This window comes from Mustela erminea, chromosome X, assembly GCF_009829155.1.
Source record: "Mustela erminea isolate mMusErm1 chromosome X, mMusErm1.Pri, whole genome shotgun sequence".
Classification (NCBI taxonomy): domain Eukaryota; kingdom Metazoa; phylum Chordata; class Mammalia; order Carnivora; family Mustelidae; genus Mustela; species Mustela erminea.
In genome coordinates this window covers 33,766,033-33,781,536 of record NC_045635.1, presented here as the reverse complement: position 1 = coordinate 33,781,536, position 15,504 = coordinate 33,766,033, and the positions used below count along the sequence as shown (strand labels likewise).

The 15,504-nt window shown below is 39.6% G+C and overlaps 1 protein-coding gene across 8 annotated transcripts in view; it reads left to right on the top strand.

Moving 5' to 3' along the window:
* Positions 1-572: 572 nt before the first annotated feature.
* The window catches only part of RPGR (retinitis pigmentosa GTPase regulator), an 85,722-nt gene continuing 70,790 nt past the window's right edge, over positions 573-15,504 (top strand). For 7 of the 8 annotated variants that reach the window (XM_032329851.1, XM_032329849.1, XM_032329847.1 and 4 more), the window contains exons 1-7: positions 573-961; positions 2,754-2,879; positions 3,367-3,459; positions 4,909-4,971; positions 7,396-7,554; positions 9,013-9,162; positions 12,231-12,389. In XM_032329851.1, the coding sequence (XP_032185742.1) occupies positions 799-961; positions 2,754-2,879; positions 3,367-3,459; positions 4,909-4,971; positions 7,396-7,554; positions 9,013-9,162; positions 12,231-12,389 (913 nt within the window). In that variant the 5' untranslated portion in view covers positions 573-798. The remainder of the gene's footprint in view (positions 962-2,753; positions 2,880-3,366; positions 3,460-4,908; positions 4,972-7,395; positions 7,555-9,012; positions 9,163-12,230; positions 12,390-15,504) is intronic. The other variant, XM_032329852.1, reaches the window with a different exon arrangement.

The window sequence follows — 15,504 nt, the reverse complement described above, 5'->3', positions numbered from 1 at the left end:
TCCTCATCCTGGAAGATGGCTTTTTGCCTCTGTGTTTTATGATGTATGGGAAACTAAAGTTCGTAGAAAAATATCTCCGGACGGATTCTAAAGCAATGGTGGTCTGCTGTTTGTGAATCTCTTTGTGCATTTCCTGTCAGTAGTGGGTGGCACACCTCAGCCTTCTCAGGGAGGACAGAGGGAGAGGTCCAAAGACAGGCTAGGCTGGCTAAGCTAGACCCTAGCTCTCCTCCTTTGTATAATCAACACATCCACGAGGGAGTAACATGAACCACCTTACAGGATCGCGGTAGGATTCATTCATTCGAGAAAGATTTAATGAGCATCTAGTATACGGAAGGTCTCCGGTTACATGCTGGGAATACAAATGCGTTTTGGATATTTAGCAGAGTCCCTATTTCATTTATAGTTAGAGATGGTCACTTATTACTAGTATTGTTACGGTTATGTGTCGACGTTTGCCTATGTCACATAGTCTGAGGGACAGAGTATGTGATATTTGTGACGTTTGTCATTACGCTTACGAGGTCCCTGCCAGGCCTAGATAAACCACCACGATCAGCGTGCGGCCTCAGAAGCATCCCTGCGCGCGGCGTGGCCGCCCCTCTCCTCCCGGCCACCAGAGGGCGCGCGGCCTCTACCGCCCCGCCCGCTGCGTCTGCGCCTGCGCCCGCGCCGTGCCGGCCGCCCGGCCCACTGCTGCTTTCCCCCGTCGTCGGCCCCGCCTCGCGCCCCAACGTTCCGCCTCCGTTGCCCCTAGCGGCTGTTTGTTGACTTCCGGGGACGCGGTAGTAGCCGATGTCCGGGGTGTCGCTATGGGGGCCCGGGGGGCTTCCGCGGCCCGCGTCGGGACTGAGGCCCTGCCATAGGCCCCACCGAGTCGCCCCCGCCACCTTTCCGGGTCAGGCGCAGGCTCCCCGCATCGCCCTTGGCATGGGGGAACCCGAGGAGGTGGTGCCCGGTGAGTCGCGTCCGCGGGGTTGGTGGCGGGCCGGGAGGGAGGGTCCGCGGGCGGGCAGGCGGCCAGGTCCCGCCTCCGGGCCGCCCCATCGAGGGAAAGGCCCAGGCAACGGCCGCCGGACGGGGTCTGGAGCTCGGGCCGCGTCTGGGCGATAGTCTGAGAGGAGCAGAAAGGAAGGGCAGGGGGAGCACGGGGAAGGGGTGCTTGTGTGTGGTTTTTTTTTCCTCTTTCTTTTGAAATAAGCTTTCGACGAGTTTCTCGAACGCAGGGGCAGTTTTTACCTCCCTATAAACTTTCCCAAAGTACCCCCTTCGAGGTCCCCAAGACCCAGTTATGTATTGATTGCAGTAAAGAGTGGGTGACTAGGGGGCGTGGGGTAACAGACGAGAGGGGAAAGCGACTTAGAGAAAAGGGGCGGGGGGAGCCATTAACGAGCGCTCTTGTAAAACTTTAACCCCGAGCTGCAGAAATACGTTTGACATTGTGACGCTGTACCACACGTATAGTGTAACAAGTTTCATGAAGTGGTGCTTACTCTAACCACTTGGTTGCTCTCACGTCGTATAGTACATTCCTTTGAAAATGATAGTCGTGACTTACTAAATTGATTTTCTCACCCACTAATGGGTCAAGACCAAAAATTAAAAAAAAAAAAGTACTGGATTACAGCAGTATCAAGTGTCTGTGTGTAGCGTTTTCTGCCATGTTCTTGTCTCTAACATGATTAGATTCCTGACCTCCTGGAGTTCACAATCTAGTGAGAAATACTAGAAAGTAAGCAAAATGATAGTACCATTTCACAATAGATAATAACTACTAGGGGACAGAGCAAGCCACCAAACCTTGGCTTGGGGTGAGGGTATCAGGGAAGGCTAACTGGGAAGCCAGAATAGAACAAAACGAAATTATTCATTCTAGAAATACCCAAAGTGTGTTTTAGAACCTGGCCTATCCAATCTAAGTAATTGGTTTCAATTGACACACCTCACAATTGTTTTCAAAGGGTTTTTCATAGTGGCTAGTCCCTTGTGCATTATCATTTATTATTAATACTTATGTTCCCTATATTTACTTTATGGCACCCATTAGTTTCTTTCTGTGTGATTATTCTCCTTGAGATTACCTCAAAAGTTGGATCTGGCCTCGTGTGCGTGCGTGCGTGCGTGCGTGCGTGTGTGCGTGCGTGCGTGCGTGCGTGTGTGTGTGTAAAATGTTATTGAGAACTGGTAGGGATTTTTGATCTTTCTCTAAAATGGTACTGGACCAAAATAGTTTGTGACTACTACTCATATCAGGTAGTGTTTAATGACTTAAGAGTGTTAAATCTCAACATACTCTATGGACATGATGCTAAAAATGAAACTCAGTACTGTCCTAGTCCCGTGTGTGGAGAAAGCCTTCAGTCAGCCTAGACCATGAGGTGTTGTAAACCAGTGTTAATAGGGCAGGATTGTTATCAATCAGCTCATTCCAGGGAGCAGATGGTCCATCGGGACAGATGGACCGATGGACAGACTTTCAGTAACGGAGGACTGCCTTACCTTTTTTTTTTTTTTCCCCTACTTTCCTCCAGTAAATGAATAATACCTATTTAGTAGATTTCATAAATAAAACCAGAATAAAGTCTGAGCAGTAAGACTGAATTAAGGTAGAAGGAGGATGTAAACAGTGCTGGAGTGGAGCACAGCTGCCATGAGACAAGGAATCTGTACAGATAAATTACCGAAAAAAAAATTTTGGTAACAGACAACATAGTAAAAGTTGTAAAATAGAAACTATCATATATTTGCAGGTTCGGGTGCTGTGTTTACATTTGGAAAAACTAAATTTGCTGAAAATATTCCCAGCAAATTTTGGTTTAAAAATGACATACCTACATTTCTTTCATGTGGAGATGAACATACTGCTATTGTTACAGGTTAGTACTGAAATCCTAAGTGAGGATGGTAATCCTGAAAGAATCCTAGATATTATAGATGGGCTGTGTTTCAAACATGTTGAATATACTTTCCTTTACCAGAATAATGTTTTTTCTTTCTTTCATCAGAGATTTCTTGACAATGTGATGTATCAAGGGAGTGTTTTAAATTTTAAATCCCCTTGGCATATTTAAATAGGATTTTGTATAAATGCTACTTTCTTGGAATAAATTTATTTTAATATATCTATATAATCAAACTGATTACTGCATAATCTTAGAAACTTTTTACACCTAACAGAATCTGGTAACCTGTAATGGACAGTTAAAATAATTCATTTTAACCTGGGCAAGGTAACCTGTTTGAACACGGGAAAGCAATACAACTTTTAAGTGTAGCCTTTTTTATTGCTTTGTGATGACTTCATCTCACATCACTTTATGTTGAAAATGCTTCGATTTCTTATGTCTTTTTCCTTCCCACCAGGAAATAATAAACTTTACATGTTTGGCAGTAACAACTGGGGCCAGTTAGGATTAGGATCAAAGTCAACTATTAACAAGCCAACGTGTGTCAAAGGTTTGGGGTCTTTTCTTCTTTATTGCTTTAAATACTTAAACCTCATAAAGTACTTTGTATTGATTGTGATGTTCTTTAATATATTAGGAATAATAAAGCCCTTAGTTCTTTATTTTCCATTATTTACTTGGCTATTATTGGTGTCTGACTTTATTTTTTATATGATAATCAGAACTACTTTTATGTGTTAGGGTCTAAAAATCACATTGCTTTTAAACCCAAAGAACACAAAGGAAGTAATGATTCTTCTGTATTACATTTGAATATCCTTTTATTTTGCCTGTTTGTTAACCTGCTTAAATATTACTGTTATTGTATATACAAAGAATAACCAATACAACATATAAGAATTTTGAGCTTTGTCTTATTTGTTAGAGTTGTTGGCATCATGGTTCTAGGTAGCTGTTGGCTTTATGAATTATACTTGACCCTGCTGTATATAGTTAGTAGATGTACTGACTGAGACATTGGGACTAGGGGTTGATTAGTAGTGTCCTTAAAAGTACAGGACAAAATATTTTAAATCAGGACTCTCCCAGAAAATATGGGATATATAATACCTTTACAAAGCTTTCCTGGCATTATGTGTAAAGCTTCTATTTTGCTGTAACCTGTGAACAGGTGATGGAGATTCCTTGGGATGTGACAAGAGCAATATTCTTAATCTTCCTAGCCAAATTTGTAATTTCAGCTCAAAATGTCAGTGTAGTTTAGCATATCCATGCTATTTATAGATAATGTTATGGAATTTTCAAAGTATTCCACTTGGTCAGAAAGTATTTATTGAGCACAATCTACTAAACCCTGGGTTTTTTTTTTTAAACCCTGGGTTTATTCACATGATCTTTACTCTCAAATATCTAATAGATGAAGTAACAGGATTGTCTAGACTGTGAGATCTTTGACACCAGAGACTCTGTCTTAGTGATTTTTGCAGCCTCTATGGTAAGCACTTAGGCAGTGTTCTTTAAATCTCTTTTGAACATGTAAATGAATGAGTGAAGAGCTTTACCATAGGTTATACCTGTGACTCTTGGACTTGTAGTGTTTCGCTGTGTGAGATAGAAGGTGAGCTTGACAATGGCGATAGCAGATTAGGGACTAGGTGATTAGTTTGGTGAGGAGGCAGTGTAACAGTGCCATGAATCTCAGTACATAATCATTACCTGTGGACATTTTAAAAACACTTAGATGCCTAGGCCTTACCTCAGACCTGCTGACTCAGATTCTCCAGGGGTAGGGCTGAGCTATCTGTACTTTTCTCAAAGCTCCACTGGTCATTATGATGCACAGCTAGTTCTAAAAACTTCTGGCTTATTAATTAAGAACTTTGGAGTCAGACAGGCTTGGGTTTAAAATCTCATTTCTACTGGTTAGTTACCATTTGACCTGTGTTATTTATCACTGTTGTAAACATAAAATCTTTTGTCATTTTTTAAATATTTTTAGCTTTAAAACCTGAAAAAGTGAAATTTGCTGCCTGTGGACGGAACCACACCCTAGTTTCAACAGGTATAGTATTCAATCTGTGTGACTTCCTTCCCAACTTGAGAACAGATCTCCAGTATGGTTTTGTAAAATTAATAGAAATGGTACCTTGGCGATAATAAGATTAGGATTTTTTAAAATATAAATGGTTAGCACACTTGTTTGCCTTTGAAAATACATAGATAGGGGCGCCTGGGTGGCTCAGTAGGTTAAGCGACTGCCTTCGGCTCAGGTCATGATCCTGGAGTCCTGGAATCGAGTCCCACATCAGACTCCCTGCTGAGCCCTCCTGCTGATCTCTCTCCTCTCATGCTGGTGCGCGCTCTCTCTCTCTCTCTCAAATAAATAAATAAAATCATTAAAAAAATTTAAAAGAAAATACATAGATAAATGTTACATGCCTGCAGAAAATCTTGTCAAGGGGCAGCCCATCCTTACCTATGTGTACACCTCAGGGGCCGCCCACTCCTGGTCTTGCGCTTTCCTCTTTTCTGAGGGTGAGTGGGACCTACCCCCAAAAGGCTATTGATATGAACATAGTTCCAATTAAAATCCAAATGGGCTGTATATGTCTGTGTGTAGAAACTCAAAAGGTGTTTTTAAAGTTTGTATGGAAAAGGACAAGACCCAGAATAGCCAAAACAGTTTTTATAAAAAACAAAAGCAGGGGACCACCACTACTGATTTCAAGACCTCTAAATCCACAGTAATCAAGACATTGGGCTACTGGCAAAAAGAGAGACAGAGATTATCAGAACAAAACAGAGTCCAGAAGTAGACCCACACATATATGCCCAACTAATGTTTGCCAAAAGTGCCAAGGCAATTCAATGGAGAAAAAGTAGTCTTTTCAACAAATGCTCCTGGAACAAGTGGACATCCAGGCGCTGATCACTGAGCTACCTTTCCTACCTCCTTCCCCCCACCTCCTGCCACCCACCCCCATAGCCTCTTCTGTGTTCAGGTTATTCTCATTGCCTCTGGCTCCTCCTTGGCCCTTTCCCCTCATTCATACGTTTGCCTTGCTAAAATGTCTTTCTCTTATTCAGATTCTTGTCTTTTAAGATCCAGTATTAAGTCTTCTTCCATGGAGCTTTCTGTGGCTCTTCAACTTTGACTCATGTCATCCTCTGAACTGCTTTAGCAGTCCACCAACTCTGGTTCACCCAATATGTGTTAAATTCCATGGCCTTGTCGTATGTTCCATTGGAAAACTGGTCTTGGTTCCTCAATTAGATTTCATCTTTTCTAAAATAATATCTTAAATTTTTACTGACTCAGGCTGGTTTTGCTCACAGTTTCCCCTATAATTTAGTGAGGCTTTACCTTTGTGTGCATCTGTATGACAGATAAAACTAAGTTTTTGGTTTTTTTTTAAGATTTTATTTATTTATTTGAGAGAGAGACAGTGAGAGAGAGCATGAGCGAGGAGAAGGTCAGAGAGTGAAGCAGACTCCCCATGGAGCTGGGAGCCTGATGCGGGACTCGATCTCGGGACTCCGGGATCATCCAACCAACTGAGCCACCCAGGCGTCCCTAAAACTAAGTTTTAATATGTGTATGTTTTTAAAAATCTTCATTACTTTTGAGCTTACTGACAATTTTTATTATCTAGGCATGATATACTTCATGTTTAATTAATAAAGTAATTAACACACATTTAGATCGTGTGTACAACAAACATATGCCGTTCTAAGAATTTTATAAATGTCAGCTAATGTGATCTTCATACGAGATCAGGCGCATTCAGGGTGGTATGGCCGTAGACTAATGTGATCTTCATAAACAACTCTGTGAAGTAGGCACTATTCTTATCCCCATTTTGCAGATGAGGAATATGAGAGCCACTGTGACGCACAGCTTGCCTAGGTCACACACCTCACGAATGGCAGGCCAGCATTTGCACCCAGGAAATCTGGCTCTCCAGTCCTTTCTCCTAAAACACAATACTATATTGCCTTCTTGTTTAGCTAGAAAATTAAAATACATATAGAATTTTCACGTTTCTAATTATATTCTTTCTGGATTTGCCTCATTTTACTCATTACATATTATATCTCAACTTTAATGGGTATGGAAGTTAAAATTAATGAACCACATCTCTTTTAAAATAGTTTGATTTGGATTATAAACTAATTTGGAAATTACTTTTCTCTTTTTGCTCTGATTTAATAAAGCGCTGCATTAGCGAGGAAATACATTCTGCACGTTCTGTGCATTTTAGTTGCTACTTAAGCTCTAGACCAATTTAGAAAATCTCACAAAAATGTATAACCTTGCTTGTTTTGCTTGATTTTTGACAACGAATTGGAGTTGTTCACCAAATGGTGGGATAATGTCAGCTTTCGGCTTCCTTCACTGTTAATAGAGGAAATATCTGGAAAATGGCCTGTCTCGTAAAGATGGTGACTGTAGTATATGGATGTTTCTTTCCTTTTCCATGTGCAGAAGGAGGCAAAGTATATGCAGCTGGAGGAAATAATGAAGGACAGCTGGGACTTGGTGACACTGACGAGAGAAACTCTTTTCATCTAATTAGTTTTTTTACTTCCCAGCATAAGATTAAACAGCTCTCTGCTGGATCCAACACTTCAGCTGCACTAACTGGTGAGAATTTGTTCCACATCAGGCTGGGAATCGTCCCTTTCCGTTAGACCAGGATAAGCCAACTGAGTCACCTGACCCCAGCGGTCTGTTTCGTTTTCTTTCCTTAACCATGTGTTTTCAGAAGACATAAAAATTGAACTTTGAATCATGACATATAGTCCAGTTTTGTGCTTACCTAGGTTTAGACATAAACACACGTAGCTGCCATGCTTCCATCTACTCCTGTAGATACTAAATATTCATCCTGTGTTCTGGACATTATATTTGCAGCTCTAATAAGTTGCTATCAGAAACAGAGAAATCGGTTGCATATGTGTTATCAGAATATGGTCTGGGGGGTGCCTGGCTGGCTCAATTGGAAGAGCACGTGGCTGATCTTGGGTTGTGAGTTTGAGCCCCACCTTGGGCATAGAGTTTACTTAAATAAATACACTTTAAAAAAAATAAATTACACAGTCTGTATTGGTCATTGCATCTCTCTGCTCTCCCTCTCTAAGCCCATATGAGAAATGTCTTTAACATGGGAGCCAAGGTACCCACGGTGTCTGTGAAGGAGCTACAGTGGGCTTCTCCACTCCAGTAGGGGAGCTGAGTGGCCCCTGGTGCCACTCCAGCTGCCAGGAGGGCTGGAGTCACATGGCAGCACCGCGCCCACAGTACCGTCCACTGTCCACTTAGCCTCTCGATGTCCTTATGGTTCTGATTTTCCATTTTCCTTTAATTTGGCTTATTATTAAACCACTTCAACGTTTTAAAAAATTTAAATGAATTAAAAGACCTAAGTCTTGATAATTTCCTTCCTAAAATATTTTGCCTAGTTTCATTTCTCCTTCCCTTGAAACCCTAATCAGAAAGAGCACAAGCTGCTGCATTCTGGAGATGCTCTGTGTGCTCAGGTGGCTCCCTAATCTCTGAAGCTGCAGTGTGTGTTTTCAAGGATAAATTGTAAAACAAAACAAAACAAAACAAAAAAACCCCACCCTGAACTGCATTTCTTTTTCTTTTTTGTTTTTCTTCAAAACATTAAAACGTTTATATAGTGTTCTTAAGAGTAAGGTCCTCCAGGCCGTTTTGACCAGGGACTTGCCCAGGAAAGGTCCAGGGCTGCTTATGCTGTTGTTCAGTTCGTTTGCAGTCTGAGTGCTTGAGAGGAAGAAACATTTGCTGTTTGGAGATGGTAAACTAAGAAAAGGAAAGAAGATTCTGTCTTTGCTGTTGAGATAAAAATATGGACACGATTTACATCATGTTATCCTCTGTCCTTTATTATCCTAGAAGCCTTTCCTGTTAAAATTGAACTCTTATGCAGCTAGCTGGTGTGAATGTCTTAGTAGCACTTTTCTATCAAGACACATAGTTTTTCTGAATTAAAGAATAAGTGCTGTGTTGGAAATATAATAACTCGATAGCCTTGCTACCTCCTAAAACCTTGTTTTCCTCCTTGTGTTTTCTTTGTAGAGGATGGAGAGCTTTTTATGTGGGGTGACAATTCTGAAGGGCAAATTGGTTTAAAAAATATAACTAATGTGTGTGTCCCGCAACAAGTGACTGTTGGGAAACCTATCTCCTGGATCTCCTGTGGATATTATCACTCAGCTTTTGTAACAAGTAAGACAGAACATTTTGGATTCATCATGTTACCTCCTATTTCTAAGTGTTTACTCAATTGATAATAAAATCTAATTCTCTACCATACTGTGGAAATAATGCCATGGCAGTCTGTCATGAAATAATTGTGGTCCATTTTGGGTCACAGTGTTTTCTGCATCTTAATGAGAGTTTACTTTCTCTGAGACGTTAACTTTTTTTGTGAATATTAGAAAAGCAAAATGTGTATGTTAGAAACTTCTAAACCTTGGTTCTCAACTTCTTGGATTGCTTGACATTGGAAATGAGATCTATGGGCCACTTTCCCTTGGGTGCACTTGCCTCTGTACTTCGACCTTGTCTACTTTTGTCCTGCTAATTTGCTTTTATTGGTTCAGTAAGGGGGTCATACACTTTCATGGTGAGAGCAGGGGTGTAGAGTAGGTGGAAAGGGAAGATTGCTCAGTATGAGACAGGATTTCCTTTGCCAGACTTTGCTTAGCATCCCCAATCTCTCCCTTTCTGGGGCTCCCTGGCAACCTTTATCTGCCTTAGTTAAATATTTGAAATGTTTATTTGAGTCTGTGTCTACACAGAGAGTGGTAGAAGTGTGATCGTTCGATTGGTGGGTTTTTTTTAACAGCAAAAACACCTGAGGAAATAGTTTTCTGGCCCCTTTTAGATATCTCTAAGTCTTTGTTTTACATTCTGTGCTTCTCAGATTCAGATTTAGAAAGTGCTAACTGACCCATTCCAGTGGCCCTCAGATTTACTGGTGAATTGGTAGCACCATGGTACCAAGAGAGGGCAAACTCTGACTCAGCTGCCATTGTTTGCCACTCTATCAGCTTGTATCTTGGACAAACTAATAATAAATATCGTCAAATGAGGGAATAAGTGAATGAACAATTAACTGTGTTCCTTGGGGCAGTGCTACCTACCAACTAACTGGCAACTTTCTGGCTCCTGGGGTTGGTGTAGTGCTCATTTTGTTTATGAGACAAACAAAAAACACAAACAGAAAAACACAAAAATCCCAAGCAAGAGCATTGTCTTATTTAGATTTTAACAAAACTGACAAATTCAATTTTATGACTAAACTCTACTTTCAGCCAGTAGGAAAACAAGGAATTGCTCATTTTAGCCAACAGGCATTACATGGGGCTTTTTTGTTTTGTTTATATTTATGCCTTTAAAAAAAACAGCTTTATGGGGTGGAATTTAAGAAAGAAGACAAATGAGTAAAGGGGAAAAAAGAGAAATTAAGAATCAGACTCTTAACTGTAGAGAATAATCTGATGGTTGGGGGCAGGTAGGTGGGGTGGGTGAAATAGGTGAAGGGGATTAAGGAAGGCACTTGTCGTGATGAGTACCTGGTGGTGCATGGAAGTGTTGACTCACCATATAGTACACCTGAAACTAATATTAAAAATTTTTAAAAAAACATACACAAGACCAGCTTTATTGACATATATAGCTCACATACCATACAATTCACCCATGTTAAGGTGTGAGGAGCGGCAGGAATTTATAGACAAAAGTGGAAAGAAACTCATCTGGCCTACTAACTCCTTTCATATCAGAGGCAAGAGGCATGGGAAAAAGAGGAAGGGAGCCAGAAGAGCATTTCTGTGCTGGTGCTAAATACTTTTTAGAAAGCTGTGGTTCAAAAAATTTCATTTTCTGTGCAGATCACTCCAGAAAATCAGTAGAGCTGGGTTTGTAGTATTTGACCAAGTTTTCAGTGGTGCATACTATGTGTGTTGAATGTCCCACAACTTCCCTAAGTTCTGTTTTGCTAGGAGAACTCTCAAGCTGCAATAGCTTGAATTCTACTCACAGCTAAGATTTATCACAGCAAAGGATACAGAGCAAAAACGGCTGGAAGGAGATCTGTGTCCTCCAGGCTAGTCTCACATACACTTCCTAGTCCTTGCGGCACAAGACATGCTTTGAACTACAGGGATGTGTGCGTCATGTCCCTGCCCAGAGAAGCTCACTTTTCTCAGGGTCTTTGGCTTCTGTGTGGCAGTGCTGATTATGTAGGGACACCCTGCTAGCAACTACTCACCGTGACTGAAACTCTGACCCCTTAACATTGATACATCATCAAGTGTACATCATCAGTGTTGATGGTTGTTCAAAGCAACCCTAAGAACGAACCCCAGTTGGCATAATTTGCTGTTTGGGTTACAAAACAAAATCATCAGTCACTAACATAACACTCCAAGGGCCACATTCCCAGGGGTTGGTCAGTGACCAATCATCGTTCTCTTAGAGACATGCAAATAACAAATACATAATAAACAACCAGATTTACTGTGTTACCTCTCTCCTGACATGAATGGCAACAGGTTCTCTGTCAGATTAGGTTATATATCTACAAAGGTTTTTAAATTCTTGCTTATAGAACTCCATTCAGTTCATAGAAATGAATTCTAAGAAGTTCCTGCTTTCAAGAAGCTCAAGTCATAGTGTGATAAGTATAATAAGAGAGCAAGTTAGTAGTGTTGGTATGGACAAGACAGTGATTAAACGTCACGAGTTCCTTGATAAAAGAGAATCTGGAGGAAGTGCCATTAAATTGTGCAAAATCTGCTATTTTAAGGCTCAGTCAACATATTCACACAGAAATGCATTTCCTTAAAACCAGTTTCATAAAAGCAATTTTTTATTTCACAAGAATTCATTGAATATTTCTTATACCAGACATTGCTAGGTTCTTGGAATACCCAAGTGAACAAGACAAAATCCATGTCCTAATGGAGGCTTAATGTCTAGTCATTTTTGCTTTACTGTAAAAGGAAGTAGAAGTAAGATGGTTTCTATGTGAAACAGCTAAAATCATTTTCTACTTCATTAGTAGCGATGGTCGTGAATTCATAAAGAAATTGGATTAGCATAATCAAGGAGAAAAGAAAATCTTAGCTTGATTTCCTTACCATACAGTAAAAATATCTTAAGGAAGTGTAAACTGATCAAGTTGTCATTTTCTAAATTTTTTATTGAACATGAGAATGTGTACCCCAAACACTAGTATTTTGTCCATAATTATGCCGTCCTTGATCATTGTTCTTTTCCTTCAACAGCGGAGGGAGAACTATACACATTTGGAGAACCCGAGTCTGGGAAGTTAGGTCTTCCCAATCAGCTGCTGGTCAATCACAGAATGCCCCAGCCGGTGCCTGGAATTCCTGAGAAGGTGGTCCAAGTAGCTTGTGGTGGAGGGCACACCGTGGTTCTCACAGGTACGTGTGGCTCCTGCTGCTCCATTCCCTGCTTTCTGGGGTGGCTAATAAAAAAAAATTACATTCATTTTCTTCTTTTGGGATAAAATACTTAACATCTGATCCAATCTCCTCACAGATTTTTAAGTCTTTAATACAGTATTGTTATCTATAGGCACAGTGTTGTACAGCAGACCTCTAGACCTTACCTTGCAAAGCTGAAACCTTATACTCATTGATTAGGGGCACCCCTTTCCCCCTCCCAGCCCCTAGCGCCACCATCCTAGTCTGTGCTTCTAGGAGCTTACAAACTGGCCTTGCATCTCTTTTCATTAAAATCTCTAGCTTTGATTTCCATAGTTTCTACACATCTTTGGCCTATGGAATAAAACTGTAAGTAGAAAAAAATGAATCTTGTGGAATTGTTTTTGCCAACATAATGGACATTTTCATGATCTTCACATGTTTCTTGGCAGCTGATAATTGTTTTTAGCTTGTTTTCAAGGATAGACTGTTTTCCTCATGTGTGTGTGTGTGTATTCTATATTTCTCTAAAATTGGTATAATTTTTCCTGAAATACCTTCTTTCCCCTGTTCATGCTATTTTCTATGTATCATTGATAATTCTTCTCTTTCTAACGTTCAGAATATAAAACTTGGTAATTTATTTTGCATTTTTATGTTCTATTATAGTAATTTAGCAAAAAGTGTTAAGATTTTAAATTACAAATAATAAAAGAAAGTTAGAACCTTATTAGCAATGTCAATTTTGACTTCTGAATGTTATATTTGGTATGACATTTTATTTTTCAGGATTCCAGTCAATATGTTAAGATATACACACTACTTGATAACATGCTTACTGAATTGCTGCCTCCAGATTTGTTCGGCATTAATTTGAGTAGCATACAGGGAATACAGCTAGTGAATTGTTATATTTTTTTGGTCCAAAAGAAATTAACAAGTTTCTGAAGTCAGCACTTAATCTTCAGTAACCAAAAGTTAGCAGTATTGCAGGCAAATTTTGAATAATATCCAGTTCTCAGATGATATGCTTAATGTTGCTGGGTGATTGTGCGATATTTTATCTTTCGATTTTCCTCTCTTACATCGCTTTTCCTTGGCTTTTTGTTTTAGTCCAAGTCATGCTTTTTAAGTGGTGATTTCCCAGAATTACAATTCCCAGATGGAATCTGTTTCCAAGTTAGAAATAATTTTTTTCCAAGGTTTCCATTCTATATTTGGAAATAATTCTGAGGTTTAAGATTTCTTTGAATTTCTGTTAACAAAATGGATTTTCATATATTTTTAAGAAGATTTATTTTAGGAATTAAACTTAGAAATTAATCTTTATAAATTATCTGAAAATGCATTCGGTAGGCAGAAGTTCAACTTATTCTTTATGTGTTCTATAATTTCTCTAGTTTAAACAAACATTTATTAGGTGACTGAAGGTTAGTCTAAAGAACACAAATGTCGATTATATAAAAATAACATCTCAACTATATATTATAAAGTATTGTTACATAAAATGAGCACCCAGATAATCCATGTTACTTTTAATTATGCTTAGAAGTTTAAAATACACAGAAGTGTGGGGTTTTTTTGAAATATTATAGACGTTTAGCTTTTTGTGGACTTAATTTTGAGGTTAAAAACTATGTTGCCAGAAATTATTCTCTCTAGATTTTTGCAGACTTTGGGATCTCACAGACTAGTAAAGTTATTGTATTTTAAGTTTTTTAATCTTGTGACACAAATATGAAGACCAGCATATGGTTGCGATCTTCTGATTTGCATTTGACTAAATGAGGGCATTGCAGGTCAAACGCAACCTTTTCACCGTTATATCATAAATAAAGGGGCATTTCAAAATAAAAATTAAGGAGCTCTCAATTTTATTGTAAAAGACACCCTCTTAAATTATATTCACTTATCTCTATGGAAAGTTTACTGCTTTGCCTATTTTTCACATTTCCCCATGGACCTGTGAGAGCTTTATTATGAGCCAGCCCTGGTGAGAAAGCTGTGTTCTGGAGTACAGTATGGATATAATAGTTAGTCCTAACTGATGAAGAAGTGGACCTGAAGCACATACTGATTATTAGTTTGACTAAGTACTAAATGGAATACCTAAGAGTTATAGGATACTTTGAAGACCTTAAAGAAAGAATAGCTAACCATCTGTTCTAGAGCTTTCCCTTCACCAAAGGAAAGGGTTTGAATTAGATGATTTTATGGGGCGGCCTTCCCTAGCATTGTTTTTCCTTTTGTCTATAACTCTGATCTTAAAATATTTCTGGGTACCATTCATTAAAATACTTCAAAGATAATTTAAATTAGTTCATTGCCAGTGAATTTATTTAAAATGTAATACTCCATGTGACCATAAGAGGTGAGAAAATTAAACTACTGGTTGTGGCGATGCTATGATTAGTTTCTCCTTTGAATCAGGGAAACAGTGGACTGTTGAGAAAGGGTAAGTGAGGCAGAGTGATAGATGTATGTCTTCGTCAGCGTTAGCAAAAGCCAAGAAAGTCCTGGTTGTAAGATAGGGTCCACAGTGAAGTCTGGATCCCAAGGAAAAATAAGAACTTAGCTTTTCTAGATTATATATATTTTTAAAGATTTTATTTGACAGAGATCACAAGTAGGCAGAGAGAGGTGGGGGGAAAGCAGTCTCCCTGCTGAGCAGAGAGCCCGACGCGGGGCTCCATCTCAGGACCTTGGGATCATGACCTGAGCTAAAGGCAGAGACTTTAACCCACTGAGCCACCCAGGCGCCCCTCTAGATTATATTTGGACAAACTCATGATCTCTACAGGGCAACAAGTTACTGTTCATGAAATCAAATGTATTCTGAGAAACTAGAGTAGTATTCATATGAAGCCACCTACTAAAACCTGTTTTCCTAATAGGGTATCATTTGTTAGCATCGAATTACATTGTTAAATGTTACAAAGGTGATGAGACCAAAAATTATTAGTTGTTACATGTTTAAAAAAAAAGAATGTTAGGTCATTAAAAAAAAAAAAGAGAGAGACAAACCATGAGACTCATAATCTGACAAACTGAGTGTTGCTGGGGGGAGGGGGATATGGAGAGTGTGGTGGGGTTATGGACATTGGGGAGGGCA